Consider the following 14,438-nt stretch of genomic DNA (forward strand, 5'->3'; position numbering starts at 1 on the left):
TTAAATAGCTCCAAAACCAGCAACAGCAGGTATTTGCATTTCCTGTCTTCTAAAAGACTGTTATTCTTTCAAATGTTACTGGGGCTGTCTAGAGAGCCCCTTCCGTTCACAATTTCTAAATGAAACAGCTGTGAGAATAGGTTTGTCTCCAGCTGGCTTTTTCTGATCCACAGGGCTGTCTTTGCTAATCTCATATGGATCTTTTGGGTTTGGTTCTTCTTCTATTAGAATAGTTGCAGACAACTTCTTTTTCTCATTTTCTTGTGTATGAACAAGTTCCTTTAATCAAAATAAATCCATCTGCAGCACCTATTCTCAACTGTACTTCCAAGTGTTCTTGCAGTTTTGATGACAAAAATGTGAGTGATACGTTTCATGCCCAGAAACAAGCACAGTCAAAGAGAAAAAAATAAAAAAAACCAAACCAAAACCTGTAAGTAGCAAATCACAGAGCCTTCCTTGTATATTGACAGTCCAATTTACATAAAAATTAACATAGGCAGTGACAGCAATAACCCAAAACACTGTATAAAAATTTTTTTTCTGCTGGCAAATTTTTGTGTTACTTCTAAAGCTGCACCTTTAGCAAATACAAGAGGCATACTTAGTTTTGAGTCCACGAACATGCAGAGAACATATTTTTGAATTATCAACATTTAAAAACTCCAGCTCTTAGTATTTCTATATTTACTTCATTTGGCAGCACCAGATGAACTCAAGGATTATTGCTTCCCCTTTTGATTTTCTCTTCAATGATTTTTCTTCAGAAGACCCCACCAGTGTTTTCAATGACTGAACACACAAAAGTACTTCAAAATACTGAAGACAATACAGAACCTGATCCCAGTGGAAAAGACTTACTGAAAGTATGTTGATGAAAAATTTTGCTTGAGTTCACAGCCATAATTAAGTTGGATGCATACTCCATCACTACAATAAGCTCTTGCCTGAGGTGAAGAGATACACTAACAATAGTAATAATACACATTTATCTATTTAGGTAGGTCTTTCTTGTTGAGCACCCTCATTGATTTACATATTAAAATACCACTATAGGTATGTGTCACAATTTTTCCTAGTACCCAGAAGTCATTCTTTGATTGAGTTTTTGGGTTTTGACTTTTTTTTAAACTTGAAGAAACCATCAAACACTGCAGGTAGTCACTGAGCATTTAGACACAATACTTAAAGATCACCATCTTGATGAAAAATCAGACCATTTTTAATTTTTTTTTCCTTGAAATTAGGAGAAGTGATAGTTGTCCTTGCTTTATGAACAATGTTTTCTGTTAAATACAAGAAGAGATTTTTTACATACTGACAAGACAATTTATTTGACTCCTGTAAAAATTTGCTAAGTGAATATAATATTTCAGTCTGGATGATTCCCTGTTCTGCTTCTAAGCAAGGAAAGTAAAACAGGCAAAAAAAAAAAAAAGTTGATCAAAAGTAAGATACGTTGCTATGCCTAATGGTGAAGAGCAATGTTATTTCTGCATGAAGAAATAGCTAATAGCTAAGAAAAGCATAACAAGAAAACCACGGGTGAAAAAACTTCCAAAGGCTTAAAGATGTGATTAGATTAATTATCCAAAAGACAGAGTATAAAACCAAGCATTTAAAAACATATGGCATTCTCCTTTGTCTCAGGAGTAAGCTAAGAATTTTACAGAAAAGGATTCTTTAACAATGTATCTGCTCTTTCCAAGTTTTGACCCAATTGAAAACACAAAAGCCTAATTTTTGTTTCTCTTCTGCAAGCCTGACTTTCAGCTGAGCCATGGAAAAAAAAAGGTAATAATACTGAATCTTTTCATAAAAGGTTAGTGCTGAGTTTCAGGGAAGGATGTAATAGTCTCATTCCAAGATACTTTCAATGTCCTTCACACAGCCACACAAAATCCTGGCTTTTTCCATAGTTGATGCGGTTTCTTTACTTGTAGACTACCTAATATAAGTCAAGAAAATCACTAAGAAAGCATGGGATTTATGGGACTGATGCAAATCTCACTACCTAGAATATAAAGACTTTTTCCAAAAAGATACTAGAAAAAATTTGGGAAATGTTGGCCCTATTTTTACTGGCCATTAATTTAATCCAGTAATTTTCAGCTAATTATAAAGTTTTCAAGATACCCCAAGTAGAGTATCTTAAGTTGCCTGTACAGATAGAGGTTTGTTTGTTTTTAAAACCAGACTAATTTTCTTGGAAAATGTTTGAAGAAATTAAAACCATGTAAAGTGTACTGGTTTAACATGTTAATTCATCTTGTAAAACAAAAATATTAAAAAGCTTAACAATTCTATGGAAAATTTAAACAGGGATAACAGATTGAACACTCAGGACTGATTACTCTAGTTGGGAGGCATTAAAATTTAGTACACTTGAAAGAAAATCCTACTCTTCAGTAGTCTTGTCATTAAGACCAAGGATTCACTGAGAAGGTCTTGAAAGAACAACATCTATTACACAGACATCACCTGGGTTTATGTCTTTCATTCCTAAGGTATAAAGGAGAAAAAAAAGTCCAACTTGACTAACTTACCAAGTTCTTTTAATAAGACTATGTTAAGTCTTTCTAGTTTGCTAGGAAGCAAAATACAGCTTTAAAAGCCCAAGATGAGCAGCAAGAGTTCTCTCTTAACTGAGATACCAACCATTTATTCAAGTAAAAGACATTAAACTAATTCTTCATTGTGTCTCATCTAAAATTAAAGGCTCCTCCTCAGCACAGAATAGAAATAAAAAAGCAGTCATAACATGAATTTTCATGGCATGCCAGTGTGACTTTGCCAGATGACAGAATAATTATAATTGGATATTTTCAAGAGACTCTTTGGCTGCAGAACAAAGAGTTTACATATACACCACATCCATTATCTCACAGGATCTCTGAGTATTTGCAAGATATTGTGATCTGGGTATTTATAATACACTTCAGGTTAACAAAACAGAGAACTCAGAGATTTGTTCTGGCTGTCAAAACAATATATTCAACAAGGACTTTAAATGCAAAAACGTGTTAGGCATATCAGGAATTATTTCTCCCAGGTAACAGCATAAGGAAAAACTTTCAAGGTGTAATAGATTGCTAAGCATGAAAATATGACAGACAGAACTACTACAATACATAGTGTGGATCCTCTCCTCCATTTTCTCTGAAAACATAATTTAATTCTGCAATTCCATTTTTTAACAAATAAGAAAATATATTCCTTACCACATTTTGGTTGATCTTGTGCCTGAAACATGTGATGTAGAAAACATATGGCCAGTCATCAGGTTCCATCAGCACTCCTGTAGCGTGGGCACAGGTAACATGGAAGGATGCTGGGCAGCGTCCATATGAACACTGAATGCAGGCACCAGAGATTTTCTTAACTCTCTGCCTGCAGAAGATACATTTCTATAGGAACAAAATAAGCAGAGTATTTTCTGTATTACTCCAACTTCACTGACTCGTGCAAGTAACTCAAAGACCAAAAAGTTATTTGTGATCCAATTATTACATTTTTTACCTTACAATATGCACAGCAAAAGGAAAAGCATTTATTAATTACAAGGAACTTAGTAATATGGTAATTAACACATAGCATTTTTGCCTTTTTATATAAATTTGAAGACAATCTGTTCCAATGCTATAGCAAGAAAAATAGACAGATAGATAGATAGATAGATAGATACTTAAAAGTTTAATTTTAAATTCCATGCTCTGAAAACTAACCTATTCCTCCTAAAATTGGTAAATCAAAAAACCTATACATGATTTGACAAAAAACAACAGCAAGACTCAAAAATAAAGAGAATAGGCACACTGAAATGTAGGGCTAAACAGGACTTCCATATATCATATAACTTAGTTCCCTACTATAAAGCTGGACTAAATATATATGTAGACAGTCTTTGTAAAATGGCTAATCTAACACGTTCAGGAAACAGTTTCTACAACATCCTCAGATAGCCTGTTACAGTGGATAAATCTAAGTCAGAGATGTTTCCTTTATCTCAAGCCTTTGCATAATTCTACAGCTGAAGGCTGTTCCTAAGACCATTTTTATTTTTTAGCCTGGTTTTCATTGGTTGAATATTTAATATAATGTAAATACAGTAGCGTGTATTTCCTCATGTCATGTACTCAATCATCATGTCAACAGACTTACTGGTATCAAGACACACTGGTTTCTTTCCTTTTGAAAAAATGAAGACCACATCAAAATAATGTCACTATTTTCTAAGTGACACAAGTAAGGAGCCAATAGGAAAAGAAGACGAAGGGATATAAGCTAGGTTAACCAAGTCTGGGGAGTAAGTTCTAATATACTAAAAAATACAATACAAGATGAACAGTACCTTGCCACCGTAAGGCATTAACAAGCACACCAGGTAGAATAACTATTTCAGTAACTTCTATGGCCAACTGTTTTATATCACATATGAGAACTATCCTCTGATAGCTCTCATCACAACTAACAAAAATGCAAATGTTATTGATGATCACAAAATTATCTCAGCTATCATAAATAGATTTTATGCAATGACACAAAACAATTAATTCAGTCAAACATACTCTTGGAATATTGCTTACTTCCATTCGTTCTAAATTTGCTGCCCACCGATTTGTTAAACACACTCATCTGCCTATGTTGAGAACACAAGTAAAGATAATTTTGATGTGGTTTTGCTACATGATTAATAATTCAAAGTATTTACTAATAAGTCACGTCTAATTCTTATTCACGGGTGACCAGAGAACTTTTTTCTCCATTGTTTATTGATTTTCATATTCTGCATAAAACCAGCAGAAATTTTATTATATAATTCAGCACTTAAATAACTTCAATGACTTCTGGCACACAGTGACAGAAATAATACTGGTAAGGGCTAGTCCTGCCACACTCACTGGTTCTAGTTCCTGTATCATCCTGAATGTGAAATTCTCTTGAAGTTCTGCCTTCATGTTCACCCTTTGAAAGCAAACTGCCTGCATGGCATTGCACAAGCAGAAATTAAGAGTAGTGCCTAGCATCTGAACTTAGTGAAAAATTTTAGCTATCATTCACTAAAAGGACCAGAATTCAGCTCACTCTACTGTACCACCATCAGGTTTGAAAGCCTTATAAGACGTAAAGATGATTTTGCCATCAAAAGAAATGTTTCAGAGATTTCGCTCATGTGCTGACATCTTGTTGTGCGTTTGTATTCATGTGCATGAGGTACTTTTCAGGTAAGTGGAGTAACTGTTTTCCAAGGGAGCTTAAAGATTTCTTCTATATATACATATTCAGAACCGACTAAGTGGAAATTCCAGGTAGATAATACAATTGAAATCTGATATGTGAAATGTCTAGACACTGAGTTCATACAAATAACAGCACTCCTCTTGAATGCTTTTTCATAGATATACACATAAACTCACCAATCCAATTAATGGAAGAAGAGCACTTATGAGTATTAAAAGAAAAACAAAATAAAGCAACAACAACAAAAAAACAACCAACCAAAACCCCAACAAACCAACCAAAAAACCCCAAAACCAAGACCATACACAAAAAAATCCCACATGTCCTGAAACAAATACCCCAAAAATGCAGTTCAAACAAAATGTGGAGAATGAGGAAAAGGAATGAATTAAAGTACAGCTCAACTAGCATTAACTGAAGAAATTGTAATGTTACAGCAGGAAGTGCCTGTCCCCTTTAAATTACTGGTTGCACATGCACAAGGGAGCAAACATGTAAACATTACAATGTGTTTTTAAGTTTCTCCTGCATCTTACTAAAGTATTATAAAAATCTGGGAGATGCAAAAATCTAAAACTACACTATGTGAGTAATGCTTCATAAAAAAATATGAACTTACAATTCTAATTATGTACAACTGTTCTTCTATATTAATATTTTAAGGCTAATTACCTTCCAGAAGTAGAAAATCTGAGGAAAATAAAAGCCATGTAAGGACAGCAAGAAATGCTGAAAAAGAAGCTGGAAATGTGGTCAGGAAAACTGCAACTGGGACACATTAAATGGCATGGCCAAATCCTTGGAAATTAGAGTAAAACTTCATCCCTCCCCATAAGAGAGGCTGATTATTCTGTTCTCTTCCAGCACAGGTTAACTTAAGGAGAACATGTCTGACAACCCGGCATAGTGTGAGCAAACCCTTCTCACAGTGTTTTTCAGAGTTTCAACTTGAAAGTACTGAAAATAATTAATTAAAAAACAAGCTGTCCAATTACTGTTGTCTATATTCTTATTTCAGTCATGTTGGTGTTAAATTAGTGTAATTCTGATGAGAAGTAAAGTTGCTTCAAATTTACTCTTCTATAAAAGGAACGCTGCTTGGCAATATGTATTTCTGTGAATGCAAATTTAAGTTTGCATGATGAAAGTGAAAAAATTCCTATTTTAACCATGCAATAAATCCATCTCACTGCCAAATACAAGGAAGGTAATTGTTACATCAGTTAACTCCGAAACATTAATCTTTTGTGCTACACTCATATACTCTTCAGGTATCAACAAGATTAAGATCATGGATGTGAACAGGAAGAAAAATATTACTGTACATGCAGGAAAAGAAAAAGCATCCTATTTCTCCCTGTCCTTAAGGAGTACCAGAAGAACTATGAAAACCTTCTTTCAAGAATGCAGGAAAATAATCAAGATTTGCAAATAAAGAAATATGCTTCTTATTTTATGTAAGATGCTGTGTCCTTTGTCCAAGCATGACACTGAGAAGGATGTTGCAGATGTATCTATCTCAGCTTTACAATGACTCTCAAACCAAGGCATGAATTTTGAAAAGTACACATAGAAGTCCAGTATACAAGCAAACTACAGCTTGCATAACTGTATCAGGAAACATAGTCCCATTCAGACATAAGACAAAAAGCTCCTTCATATTTGAAACTATACATTGAATAGTCAATCCACTCTAACTGATAGATAAAATCAGAACACATAGAATAAAAGCAAAGCTATAAAAAACCTGTTTTGCATAGACTTTTGGAACATTAGCTGAACTACATGAGCTGTATATTAGCTGTATGTTAGCTGTATGTTAGCTGTATATTAGCTATAGATAGTAAATTGAACTGTGCTGTGTCTGGCCCATACTGGCAATTCTCTCCCTCCCTGGCTTGTGAAAAATAATGTATTTCTCATACTCTCACTTGGGCTTCTACAACATATGAATTTAAATCTTTTTTTCAACTTTGTGATACATGAAAAAAAAAGGGGAGGATGATGCCAATGTACAAAAAATAAAAAATTAAAATAACCCCAGTGGAAGAGACCAAAGGCAAAAGGCATTAGAATCTCATGAGAAAAAAGGGAACTACTGGCTGTGAAGACTGAGGTTTCACTCTCCCCCCAGCTCTTCCCTGAAGTCTGACTTTCATAAGTTTGTAAAATGAAGGAATCATATAGAATGGAACCAATCACAAACTATTTCTGCAAAAGAAAAAGTCTGAACACCTCTTTGTCAGAGCAAACCTTGTATTTAGGTATGTAAGTATGCTACTTGTGAAATGAAAAACTTTACATACCATGAACACATTTTCTAAAATACAGTAATGTTAATTCAATGCCCAAATGACAGTTTTTCAGTAACTTGAAACTACAGCTGTTCCTACCAGCTAAAGCAATTCTAGACAGCTAGGAAGAATGTAATTTTGATTTAATGATTCCTAGATATTAGTGCAAAGCAGAGACCAAGGGGAAAGTAGCTGAGGATCAATCTTAATCAGAAATCCAGAAGAAAAATGAATTGGAGAATAAATAAAATTGTTTATATAACTGGAGATTAAGAATATAGGACAGAACAATGTACTGCAATTTTCTAGATTGTGAAATGACCCCTTTTTGCCCCCCAAAAGAAAAATATTCTGGTGCAAATGAATTCCATCATCACGGAATAGCTCTTTAATGTTAATAGTCTGCAAATCTATAAACAGAATGGATATTTAAAAACTAGTCTGGGGAAACCGGATGTCAGCATTTTGCAAAAGAAAGCCCACTGGTAACTTTTATAATAATTTTTATGCATCTTTATTTAAAGATTTAGAAATTGCTTCCCTCAAAAGGAGTGGTATTTACAAATAAAATTCCAGTCCCTAAAAGGGGATCATGAATTAATCACAGTAGCAGTGTTTTCTGATGGAAGGATTTATGAAAATAAGCACAAGCTGAGGTCACAGCAAAAAGCCAGGGATGGATTTTAGGAAACAATTTTGACTATTGATTTCTCCCAAAATTATCTCTATGCCTTGTCAATCAGAGTGACTTAAGTGAAGGAGTTCACTGTAGTAAAGCATTAAATGCTACAAAAAGAAGCTATTTCAAGATAGCCTCTAAAAATTATTAGATTTCTGAATATTACTAAAACTCATCCCATAAGAGTTCTGGTGCTGCTGCTGCAGTTGGTTAGTAACACTAGTCAGTAACTGATTTGTATATTCTCTTTCTCTTTTACATATTTGCCAGCTTTTTGCCTTCTATGTATCATTTGAAATATTAAGACAGAGACACCATTGTTAACATTAAGAAAATTAATGAAAAATCACAGGTATTTTTTTTCTATAATGTCTTCTTTATCATATCTTCATTTTGTAATTAATCTATTTTGCTTCAGAATTTATATTACCAAATAAGCAATATTGCTACTATGTATGACCACACCCTAGATTTGAAAAGTCACCCCACTGTAAGCAACAGAACCCATAGATACCCATAGATTTTTAACAGAGCAAAGATTTTACAGGGAACACTGACAGAAAGAGCTTCACCAGCTTATCAACTGTTATAACCTGAGACTTACAGTATAAACTGCACAGTGAAACAAATCTTTTCCATTCCAAAGCCAGAACACGGAATAAAAGTGAGAAAATATTATAGCACAGGTTGGTAGCAAGGTACTGGCACAAAGATTTGTTAACAATGTACAATGCAGTCAGAAGATGCATACTAGGAAGACATTTGACGCATTATCTGCAGACTAGTGAGCGCATGTTGTCTGCACAACCATCTTTTAGAATACAAAGTCAGCACTTAATTTTGGCAGAGAGCATGGTGTGTTTCTATGGAAACAAACTCATTACTGTTTTTACGTTTTATGTTTCCTTTTATTCCTGATTAATTTAAACTGAGATGAGTATTGGAGCTATGAAACTGAGAGATCTTAGAATCAGAAGATGTAAAGAAAGAGACTGTTAGATGATCTATTCTACTTCATTGCTCAGCATGTTTAGGCAATTATATAAAATTAACTAGGAATGTTGTTAGAAAAAGTATCAAGAGACTATCTGGCATCACTCTGGTATTTCAAACATAACAACCAGTACCTCAGGGGGAAAAGTCCTAGTGCTTATAGAAAATGATTTGTAATTTCTTACTATTCAGTAAGTCCGCCTATAGGATAGGGTTGTGGCAAATTAAAGATGGCAGACATTATCTAGATGTAGGCGAAATTCTTTTAGTTGCACATTTCAGCAGAGAAGTAAACATAACACTTCTGCATCAGTAGCAATTAGAAACAATAATCCTATTCTCTAATAACTCTGTGGTAATGTAGTTTTGGGTCTACTCTCAATGAGTGCACTTTTAAGTTGTTTAACTTTGAACTAAACATGAAAGATACTGAAATCGTGCCACATATACATACTGATTTAAAATACAACTTTAACAGCAGATAAAAATCTACCAGGACTTGCCAAAATCACATATAAATACAGTATCCATCTATTATTTCAGTCAAACTGTTAAGGTACGAATAGCTTCTAATTAATAAGAAAGACAAAAATACAGTGCAGAGCTAAGAAAAATCTTGTTTCTCCTGAAGCATGGATTGTGTGATTGTAATGAAAGAGTCATTAACTGTAGGTTAAAAGAGAAAGAAAAACAAAATACTTGGTGAAGAAGTACTTATTTTGAAAGTCCATGAAAGGGTTTGTGCTCCTGTGATACACTATGCAGTCTCAATAGCTGGTAAAACAAGTGTGTGAGGCAAAAAGTAAGAAATAAAAGGCCATGTCAGGGCTTCAGCTGTGGTCTGCACAGTAGTACTTGCAATCACCAAATCTGTGACTATGCCATATCTTGGCAAATAAACTGCTGTATATTTATTTTCAGTATTCTTGAAGTTCTCAACTTCATAATCACATTTCAACACCAAGCACTGCCATTAAGTCCCTACTTCTTTTCAGGCTAGTGCAATACCACTAGTATTCTATACTGTCAGAGATACTCTGAAAGTACATGAGAAGTCTCTAATTCTACCATAGAATAAAAATACCATATAAACATATCTCTACTATCTCCTCAGTTTTATTTACAACAAGTACTAAAAGGAAAACATTCAATCACCAACATTTTCTTCAAAGAGAAGAATCCCTATATACATAGGGAATATTCTGCTAGCACATACTAACTGAACACAAGAATAAACCCCCCTTTCTTCCAGACTCATATACACCAGGTGACACTGAGAATTTAGTCATCCTAACTCTTCTTTTACCCACTTCATATCCACCTGCTTTCAGAAATAATATTATGTGACTGTGAGCCCAAACCTTATAAGCAGACTCTCAAGATTTTATCTTTAGTTTCTACATAGTCACTTTTTTTTTAATATGCATTTTTATTAGAGTACAAAACAAATCTTTTTCCCAGACAATGTTTCTTTCCCTGTAGCTTTCAAATGTTGCAGGTCTTCTTTTGTGTTTCTATCCCCCACAATTTTCACCTTCTAGTCTCCAGAATGTACTATAACAAACACAGAAGCTTAAAAAGACCTTTTTTTCAGAAGCACTGTGCCTGTATTCAGTGCATCTTTCAGGCATCCTGAAGTGAACAAGAAATGATTGATGCTAGTATTGGAAGGGCAAAATTTCAGGAAGATTAATACAGGAGGCTAGAAATAATCTCCTTTTCTTTATTCTTCAGGAAGAAAGCCTTTTTATTAAAACTTTCCTTCAGATTTGCATAGACCAGTTTGAATAGATTTGCCATTTACACAAAAGCTAAAATATCTGACAAGCTGTGAAATGCCATTTAGGCTGAAAAGGTGATGAGGCATCATTTCACTGCCTCACTGCTGCAGCCTCCAGGCATCCTATTATTATACTGTAACTGCACTTTTTCCAGCTGATTCCTACAGGCATTACAGGAATTTAAGGCAATGGTCAACTTCAGGTTCTTTTCTGCACTGCAGTCATTCAGTCACACAGTTCTAAACCCCAGTGTGTGGCACAGAGACAAAACAACTGTGCAAAACAAGGACAAAACTATTCCAAAGAAGAATGGAGGTTAGTGGGGACCTGCAGAGCTCATGTACACCAACACTGACAAAGCAGACCTAAATCAGGTTGCATAAGGCCCATCCACCTGACTTTTGAACATCTGCAAAGACAAAGATCCCTCAACCTTCCTGGGCACCTGTTGGAGTGTTCAACCATCAGCTTTCATAGTAAAAAACTCTTTTCACAACACTGGAATTTACCATATTCTGATTTGTGTTCTTTGCCTCTTACTACAATGCACTTCCAAAAAGCATCCATCTCCCTGTTGCCTGTATCCTCTGATTACCTTGGTATAAATAGCAGTGAGATCTTTGCAAAAAGGTGTCTCTTTTCCAGGTTGAACAGACCCAGTTTCCTCAGTCCCTCTGTACATGTTCTGTGCTCCAGACCTGACCATCCCAGTGACCTTTCATTGAACTTGCTCCCATATGTCAATAAAAGCCAGACCAGGTGCTGTCTTAACAAAAGTCAAATAAAAGCGAAGGATGGATCAATACCTTGGGCCTGATGGGTACACTATTACAAATCATGCCCCAGATGCAGTTGGTCCCCTGCTGCAAGGGCACACTGCTGATTGATGTTTAACTTCTCCATCATAATCCCCACTGGTTTTCCTGCAAAGCCAGTCAAGCTAAATTCCCGTGGCAGACTTTGTATTATTCAGTTTCAAAAGAGACAGACTCCCCATAAAATACAGCATGGCTATACAAAATAGTTAGAGAAGACATCTAGAATTTGCCAGCTCAGAAAAGCCTTTAACAGGCAATGAATAGAGAATTTTAAGACACTGTAGGGCCATTTCAGGCTCCAATTCTTCATGAGTTGCCATTTAATGCACAGCATTGCTCTGAGTAACATCATTATTAATACTTAGTACAGAAATCAGCACTGTTTCTACATAGTTTATTTTTTAACAATTGCCTTATAGTACTTCATATAAACACATACAAACGCACATAAATTTGCTATTCTAATAAGAGAGCAGTTAAAATTAGACCACTGAGATGCAGCATTGAAAGGATTATATTCTTAGCAATATCTAAAAAACAATTTAAGAAATAAAAAAAAAATGCAAAGACAGTTTTTATCAAAATAAAGGTAGCACCATCTAATAAACTATCATTTTTGAGAATGGCTAGTCAGCAAGGCAGTATCCATAGACTAAAAATGTAGTTCCATACAGAGTCAAAAGCAAACAGTATTACTAAAGAGATAATCATACAGAGTTTAAGACACGCAAGTTTAAATGCTCAGAAACAAGAATCTTGTCAAGCTCAAACAGAAACCTCTGATGACAATAAAAGCACACATATCAAAATTCCATCTACCTACTAGAATGACATTAATGTGCTGCTTTGCATCTTAAAAGATTAGAAGGCAGGAATGGACTTCAGTATTTGTCCTCTGGGCAAGAAGGGGTCATGGCCAATTATGTAGGTGAATGCACTTTGCCTCTGGGAAGGAAAATATTGTGCTTGTGAAGTACACTGAATGAGGGCACAGCTGCTTGTCAAGTTGTTCTCTGTTGAAGGGAAGCTGCTGTGGACAGAATACACTATTAGAAAATTAGGATAAGTAAAAACATTTAGTGTACTTACGTTACTGGCCATGTTACCTGTCATTCCTACAGTAAATCAAGCAAATGCGAGTCATGCCATTCCCAGGTACTAACAATGGTATATAAACGTTTAACCAAGTAAGTCAAAACTTGGAATAAACAGCTATTTCAGAATTAGAACTCTATAGGGTATTTTTTTTTTGGTGTGGGCTTCTTCTTTTCGTTCTTGTTGTTTGGGGTTTTTTTGTTTGAGGATGAGGTCAAGGCACACGTAAGTTTAACATGCACTGTATCACAGAAAGTTTACTTTTCAGTTCTAAAAATCTTGAGGGACTCCATAGTTTACAAAGAAAAGATTATTTCTGAAGCTTTCAGCCAAAAGTCAAAACCTATTTTTCAGCAGAGTTGATGTTAACATTATACCTAACCGGAAAATACTGTCATTTGAACAGACAAAAGTGATAAGGCAGAACAGAAAATGTATTATATTCTTTAAGACATACTAAAATGTATTAAAAAATTCTACAGTCTAAAATCAATCAGTTGTAGTATCTCAGAAATAGAAAGCTATTTCTAAATGTTTCCTTCATTTCTAAGTCCTGTACTAACATCACTAAGTAAATAGTCAGAAGAACCAGATGCAGAAGAGGGTGAGTCTTGCCTTAGAGTATTTAGCCATCATAAAAATTCCACAAATCATTTTTCTCTCTAGACTGAAACATATTGGTTGTTAATATACTTACTGGTTAAAATTATTATTGGCAAAAAATGCAGAAGCATTATATTTAAAATGGTTTTCCCCCTCCATCTTTAATTTGTTTTCCTCTTACCTTCCTCCCGAGATTTAAAAAAAAAATAAAAGAACAGTATGATGTCATTACTGCAGACATGTAAGCAAATGACCTTTTGGTTAAGAAAGTATCACATAGTATCATCCTTCTTGCATAAACCCAAAGTATGTGGAGGTAAGCATAGTTGCAAGCGTTCCAAGTTTGCTATGGAAACAACATTCTTATTTCAAAATATTACAACTGCTCACTGTGGACTATTGGCATGAAAGCTCTCAATCCAAGCTCATTGACAGCTTGTGGAGTGGACAGATGAGGCATGGAAAATGTTTTAAATTAGTTCATTTATCTTGCTCAGACATGGGAAGAGAAGGAGAATTTTTCATGTTTGTAGAAAAAAAAGCAGTGAGAAAAAGAGAGAGAGAAGTGGGGAAGAGGGGAAGGGGGAAAAGGCAGGGGTGAAGTTGACTAAAAAGTTGGAGGAAGGAAGGAAAAACGGTAGAAGGGGGATAAAAGTAGGATAAAGGAGTGATGGGAAAGAGAGCAAAGGTGGAACGGGAGAAAAAGGGGAAAGAAAGCACCTTTTTATACAAATTATTACCAGTTAAGCTACATTTCATACATAACGTATTTTTTGTTCATTAGAAAATATACACCCCAACACTAGCCAAGCTAGCACATGTTCTTAATCAGTTTTGATTTTATCTCCACAGTTTTCTGAGAATGAACACTGGGTTGGTTTTATTACTGCATCAAACACATCGAGATTTAAATGGTTTTGTCCTAAGGACTCCG

The 14,438-nt window shown here is 34.9% G+C and overlaps 1 protein-coding gene across 6 annotated transcripts in view; it reads right to left on the minus strand.

The window, feature by feature from the left end:
• Nucleotides 1-14,438, minus strand: part of KDM4C (lysine demethylase 4C) — a 320,050-nt gene that overhangs the window by 100,257 nt on the left and 205,355 nt on the right. For all 6 annotated transcript variants that reach the window (XM_048290787.1, XM_048290783.1, XM_048290786.1 and 3 more), the window contains exon 18: nucleotides 3,222-3,407. In XM_048290787.1, the coding sequence (XP_048146744.1) occupies nucleotides 3,222-3,407 (186 nt within the window). The remainder of the gene's footprint in view (nucleotides 1-3,221; nucleotides 3,408-14,438) is intronic.

Source organism: Corvus hawaiiensis, chromosome Z, assembly GCF_020740725.1.
Source record: "Corvus hawaiiensis isolate bCorHaw1 chromosome Z, bCorHaw1.pri.cur, whole genome shotgun sequence".
In the NCBI taxonomy this organism is placed as follows: Eukaryota; Metazoa; Chordata; class Aves; order Passeriformes; family Corvidae; genus Corvus; species Corvus hawaiiensis.